General features: G+C 37.6%; 1 protein-coding gene across 1 annotated transcript; it reads right to left on the bottom strand.

Annotated features, from left to right (window-relative positions):
* Positions 1-4,519: 4,519 nt before the first annotated feature.
* On the bottom strand, positions 4,520-5,343 carry LOC136063877 (uncharacterized). The gene is made up of 2 exons (XM_065764873.1): positions 4,803-5,343; positions 4,520-4,734 (listed from the first exon to the last, which is right to left on the bottom strand). The coding sequence occupies exons 1-2, from the start codon at positions 5,341-5,343 to the stop codon at positions 4,520-4,522; spliced, it is 756 nt and encodes a 251-aa protein (XP_065620945.1).
* Positions 5,344-6,915: the final 1,572 nt, after the last annotated feature.

The raw sequence follows: 6,915 nt of genomic DNA, 5'->3' as shown, positions 1-6,915 counted from the left end.
TTGATGGGTATGTTTTATTATTATTTTATGTTTGCCTTATTCAAGATGTGAAAGTACATTTGAAAATAAAAATTATTACTGTCATTATTTATATTTTTATAAATATAATTTATTGTTGATTATTTTAACTAATTATTAAATTATTAGGACATCATTACAATTCGGTTTTAATATCCTAAACTTCTCTATTATGCCGTTCTTTAATGGATTGGCTTTTTTAAAAACATGGTTTTAATTTTATTTTAAGATTGACATGTACACCACTAAATTCTCTTCCTCTCATTCTTTTTATAAAGAAACTAGTCGCTAATTTGTGCTATGCATAGGAATTTACTTATTTGTGAGGTAGACTAAAATAATTTTATAAAATCTTAAATTGATTAAGAAATTACACCATTGCATGATTTGCTCTTGTATGATTTTAATTTGTGTTACAATTTGATAAAGAAGTCATTGCTTAAACGTGAAATGACTTGAGAATACAATTCAGATATTACAACTTCTGAAAGACCAAAAAATGTTAAAGAATCAGATGATTCATTGCTTAGAAATTATTGAAACAAAACAAAATATATATGACTAAACACTAGAGAAATATAAAAGAAAGATGGGTTACATTTAAAAGAATAATCTATGGTTATAATTATTGAAAAGAATCAAAAGATTCAGAGCCTACAAATTATAGATAATATATGTGTGTGTGTGATTACACAAATTCAGATGTTAAAACTTCCAAAATATCAAAAAAGATATATAATCAAAGAATAAGTTATTGAAAGAATTTAAAAATGACATGAAAAACCATAGAATAATTTTTTTTTTTAATGAAGTAGGGGAGAAGAAAATAACAGAAGAAGAGCTCAAAACTCTACTCAGGTTTAAAAAAAATATTAGGGTTTGCACTACTTTAATAGTGTTCATGATTAACCTCACAAATTTGGAGATAAATTATTAACGTTTGAGTTTGAATTTAAGTTGAACTTGTTAGAGAGAGAGTTTCACTCATTGTTAAGTTTGGACTAAACAAAAATAATGATGTGGCAAGCTCTAGAGAGGTCAATAAAAAGTCAAAAGGTTTTGGTTATATATATATATATATATAGATTATGAATAAATATTTTATTTCATAAGCTAAAAAGAACAACATACCAAGCATGACATTTTGAAAATAGGGCAAGGCAATCTCCATATCCAACGTAAGACTTTTCTTTTAACACCCTCACCTACAAATACACAAATATGTTGCCAACCATATCCTCAGTTAAACGTCCTAGATAAGTGAATGAAGATCCACCATCCATCACAGCCTTCCTACCACTCTCTCCCATCTCTCTCACCCTTCTCCTCACATTATTGTTTGTCTCCATGACATATCTTATCAGTGGCGGAGCTAGGAATTTAGGTCGGGGAGGGGGGGGGGTGGGAGAGATTAAAAGACAAGATTGAAAGCAAAAAATTAATCTAAAAAAATTAATCAATATTAATAACAAAATAAATAAGCAACTATATGCTAATGTAATTGTCATACATTTTTTTTTTTTGCTAAACAACAACATTATCATTAAACAAGCAAAACAAAGGCTGTTAGCCTTACAAGCATCTGCAATTACTACAGGAAGACTATACATATTGAAACACCATGCTCTACAAAATCTAATTGCATACTTTGTAGCCACATATGCAGTAGTATTGCAACATCTTCTAACCCAACTAAATTTACAGTTCGAAAAGAAGTTATTAAGATCAAGAATATTACTAATAGTAGTAGCAATGGACCAATCAGTTTGCAGATCAGGTGTGGTTAGGGGATCAAAATAGGACTTAACATCTCCTTCGATGATGATATGTTGCCAATTTTCCTTTTGCACTAGCTGGATTGCCCAATATACAGCTACAGCTTCAGCTTGCATTGGTGAGAACACTTTATGCCTTCTAGCCCAAACTTTAAGCACCTCTCCATTTTTATTTCTAGCCACCATCAACAAAGCAGTGGCATTTTCAGTCACAGCAGCATCCACATTGATTTTAATCCATCCATCCTCTGGAGCTTCCCAACCATTTACGCTCTTGTCCTTGGATATGGTCTTTTCCTTAGATAAGGTCTTAGCATATTCCAATGTTCTCTTCTTTATAAGTTGGGAGGCCTCCATAATGTCAATGTGGATAGCATTGTGCAATAACTGATTCCTTATGAACCAAATTGCTTCTAGAGTGATCAACATTCTTAATGAGTCTAGCTCATTATCCTCTTTATTCCTTGCTGAAACCACCCCTAAAAAGCTGTTAGGACTAACTATGAATTTGACAATATCCTCATTAGTGGATATCGGTATGGAATCCAATCTCAATCCATCACAGCTAGCAAACCGAAATGCCCTGGCAACATTGCACTTAAAAAATAGATGACAGCAATTTTCTATACTTTCGCCACATAACACACAGTTAGGATCCCCTTCACTAATTCTCAGCACAATATTTTCTTTTGTGGGGATAGCATTTTGTCCTATCCTCCACAATAGCATTTTTGTTCTTTCTGGAGCTTTCAGCCTCCACAATTTCTGCCAAGGCACATTATATGGAGCATTGTTTGGAGATTGATCATGGGATGCTCTATAGGCTGACTTAAGAGAGAAATCGCCCTTTTGGTCTAGAACCCAAATAAGCTTGTCTAGTCTTAGGCTCAATGGGATTTGGATCTGGATAATTGCTTGGATTGAGGTTGGGTCAAACAACTCTTGGAGGAGGTTGATTTTCCAACTACGACAACTTGCATCAATTAATTGTGATACCATCAAAGGGTTTTGGATGATGCTTTCATCTTTTGGTTTAGGTTTGAACCCATGAACCCAAGGGATCCATGGATCTATCCAAGCATTCACAAATGTACCATCACCTATCAAATAACAAGCCCCTTTTGTAATAAGCTTTTTAGCCCCTTCTATTGCTTTCCACATTGGTAAAGCTCTCTTGGGAGGATTTTTTCGAAGCCAATCATTTCTAACTTTGTACTTTGCCCTAAGTATTCTCATACATAAGCTATCTCTCTTCGAGACTATCATCCAAGCAAGTTTGGCCAATAGGGCTTGATTCACATCTTTGGCTTTTTTGAAACCCAACCCTCCTTGGCACTTTGGTTGGCACAACTTCTCCCAAGCCCTCCAAGCTACGAATCTCCCTTTAGACTTTTTTGGCCTCAACCAAAATCTTCTGGTTGCTGCATCCAGCTTATCACAAATCTTATCAGGTATATTGAAAGTAGACATGGAGTAATTGGGAATGGCCTGAGCCATTGACTTTATGAGAGTGCTTCTTCCTGCCCAAGATAAACATTTACTACGCCATCCCATTAGCCTTGCTTCAAGTCTGTCTTGTAGAAATTTAAAGTCCTTTGAAGGTGCTTTAGATAGAAATAATGGGGCACCTAAATATATAGTCTTTCTTGAGCTCTTTCATCTGAAGTATTTGTTTAATTTCTTTGCACTTTTGTTTCTGACAATGTTTGAAGAAAAACACACTAGATTTACTTCTATTTAAGCTTTGGCTTGACCAACTACAGTATGTTTCAAGGCAATGATTTATGGTAGCAACTTCTCTCTTAGAAGCCTTGGAAAACAATACTATGTCATCATCATACATCACATGAGTAAGAGGCCCTCCAACGCTTGCTTTTACACCACTATTGTTATGGCATCTAAACTCTTTCTCCAATAGCCTTGAGAGAATCTCTTGCCCCAATATAAAGATATATGGGGATAACGGATCTTCTTGTCTCAACCCTCTTTCCAGCTTAAAACTTTCTGACTTGCCATTATTTATCAACACCTCAAAAGACATTGATGTGATGCATTCCATGATCCAATTGATAAAGACATCATTAAAACCAAACTTGATCAACACCACTTTAATGAAACTCCAATTAACTCTGTCTTAGGCTTTTTGAAGATCTAGCTTAGTAGCCATTAAACCCTCCTTTAAAACTATGTAACATCTCTTGGAAAATAACCTGGTTCTCAGTGATCCATCTGTTATGAATAAAGGCTGATTGACAAGGGGATATAAGCTTATGTAGAACAGTCCTCAACTTAGACACTAACAGTTTAGAAATAATTTTGTAAACAACATTATATAAACTGATAGGTCTATAATTATTGAAAGAACAAGGGTTATTAGTTTTGGGTATAAGAACAATTAATGAGCTATTTACCTCACTTGGTAGCCTACCAACTTCAAAAAATGAGGTCACTGCAATTATCACCGTTTCCCCCACTATTGGCCAATATTCTTTGTAAAACAGTATAGGAAAACTATCGGGTCCAGGAGCTTTGAGGTCACTCATTTGAAACAAAGTATTCTCGATGTCTTCTAGAGAGGGTATGCTACATAACAATTGGTTCTCCACAACCGAGATACAAGGGTTGACAAGCTCATCCAGTTTCTGAGAAGTTTCAACCTCTTCTTCACTGAATAATATCTTAAAATTTTCCAGAAAAACATTCCTTATTTCCTTAGGTTCTGTGACCTAATCCCCAGCATTATTCTTGACTGCCTCTATAGTGTTTCTTCTTCTACGAACAATTGTTGATAAGTGGAAGAACCTAGAGTTCCTATCCCCTTCTTTCAACCACAATTCTCTAGATTTTTGCCTCCATAGAACCTCACTTCTGTAAAGCCATTCATTTAGCTCATTTTGCAAACCTGTCTCCAATCTATTATTCTCTTCAGAGCTTGGATTTCCTTGAATTTTTGCATCAATGAGCTTATCCGAGTTTGTATGTTGCCAAAAATTTCCTTGTTCCACTTACGGAGTGCTTCTCTAGTAGTAGCTTGTTTCTTGCAAAGTCTACTTAGCTGTGAAACCCACATTTCTGTATTCCAAGCCTGTTCAATCACTTCTTGGCACCTCTCATCCTGAATCCAAGCAGCTTCAAATCGAAAAGGATGGCAGCTGAAGCAATCATCTAGGTTTGTGTCTAAAAGGATAGGCAGATGATCTGCGTTTAATGCCCCTAAGTGTTGAACAGATGCTTTCGTGAAGACTAGTCTCCAAGATATGCTAGCTAATCCCTTATCTAGTCTTTCCTTAATTGCAGCACTTCCCCATCTTCCTTTAGCCCATGTAAACTTATTTCCTGAGTACCCCAGATCGATTGCTCCAAGATCAAACATTATCTCCTTTAAGTAATTAGAGGTTGAAGTTCCACCTTTAACTCCCCCATACTTCTCTTTTGCATTTACTATGTAATTAAAGTCTCCTAAGCAAACCCATGGGCCTTGGGAAGGATTCAAGGATAGCACAAAGATTTTCCCAAGCTTTCCTCTTCTTTGTGGGATATGGCGGTCCATGAAAGCCCACCAACAACCATTCGCACAAATCTTCTTTTATTTTAACAGCTAATAGATTTTTATTAAAATCCTCAACCTCCAAATTTACACCCTTCTTCCACATCAAACAAAGACCACCTGCTTTACCCTTTGCATCAACAACTAGTTTACCAAAAAATTCGATTGAATTTTTAACCTCTTCCATACGTGTCTCATTAGCTTTTGTCTCACTAAGGAACACAAAATCTGGTTTGGACCCTTTTATTTGAGCCTTTAGGGCTCGAATTGTTGAGGCATTGCAGATGCCTCGACAATTCCATCCTAGGATCCTCATAGGAAGGTTGGGGCATGACAACGACCCAAAGCCAAACAGTGAAGAATAGGAAATAATAGCCCCAACAGCCACAAAATATTCAAAGATTAATACACTGAGAGTTAGAGAAATAGGGCACTTACAAGTTATAAAAAGGAAATTGGTCCAATTCAGACAGTGACCCACTTCCATGAAGGTTCTGAGGACTAAAGAATCATTCACCATCGTTTCCCTGACCCTCTATTTCTTCGACGGCAACATGGGCTGACGTCTCCCTCTCTGACGACCAGGAGGAACTCTCAGACTCACTACTTGAGCCTGAGCCAAACACCTCGTCGTAGCCCGCTCCTTCGCGGACCCACGACTGATCACTCGACATCTACCTACAAGTGACGGGTGTAAACTAAGCACCTAGGATGACGACCTCACTTTAAAAAAAAAAGAAGAGAAATTGAAAGCATGCGAGAAAGGGAAACTTACAAGTTCTAGAAGTGACGGTTGAAAAAGCGACGGTAGGAACGTTGGTAGAGCTGACAGGATGTGGGCGACGGATGTTCTCTCCAGGAATTAAGTAAATGAAATAGTGAAAATGGGAAGAGGGGGGAGGGGGCCCACATATATATAAGTTAAACGCACGGAAGACGAAGCGACGCCCGCGTTCAGACACGGAGCCAATCCAAGCACACCACCTGTCCTAGCATTTAATATTAAAAGTGTCAGCAGTGATAATTCTTCTCTCTCTTGATCAAAGTGGCATGTAGTGACGAATGCAAACTCCATAACCCGTCAGGTATAGCCGACGGAGATATGGAGTAGGGGGCAACTGATATGGAAGAATAATCATAGCAGGAGTCATGGGCTTAACCCGTCAGCCGAAGCTTGGGCTGACGGGCCAATCACGGGTAACGGACAAGAGTCACGCTGACAAGACCAAGATAATCTGTGGCTGAAGGCTCCGGTTATAATCGACGGTTATTCAAAGCTCCTTGGTTACTCGTATAGCGAGAAGGTGACGCCAACTTGGCTGAAGGGGAGAGAGAAGGCTGACGGTTTCAAGGCCGACGGCTCTGTTGAAGATAAGACTTGGCCACCACGCATGGGAAGTTACTTGTGTTCCACGCCCAGTATCAGAATCCTATAAGGAAAGGATCTCGCAATCTACGCTTATGAGGATTCCTATAAGGAAAAGACTTCTACTCCAAGGAAGAGAGGTCCACTCTCTACTACTATAAAAATCCCAATACCCTCATAGGCCGAGGTACGCATAATTAACCCCTCTC

This window comes from Quercus suber, unplaced genomic scaffold, assembly GCF_002906115.3.
Source record: "Quercus suber isolate HL8 unplaced genomic scaffold, Cork oak 2.0 scaffold_589, whole genome shotgun sequence".
NCBI classification, from domain to species: domain Eukaryota; kingdom Viridiplantae; phylum Streptophyta; class Magnoliopsida; order Fagales; family Fagaceae; genus Quercus; species Quercus suber.
This window is presented reverse-complemented; position numbering and strand designations above follow the sequence as displayed.

Bases quoted from the DNA above. Each gene is read 5' to 3' on its own strand.
- LOC136063877 (XM_065764873.1), bottom strand. From the start codon at position 5,343: ATGGACCGCCATATCCCACAAAGAAGAGGAAAGCTTGGGAAAATCTTT. The intron at 4,735-4,802 runs GTAAGTGGAACA...CAAAAATTCAAG, and splicing joins TACTACTAGAGAAGCACTCC to GAAATCCAAGCTCTGAAGAG.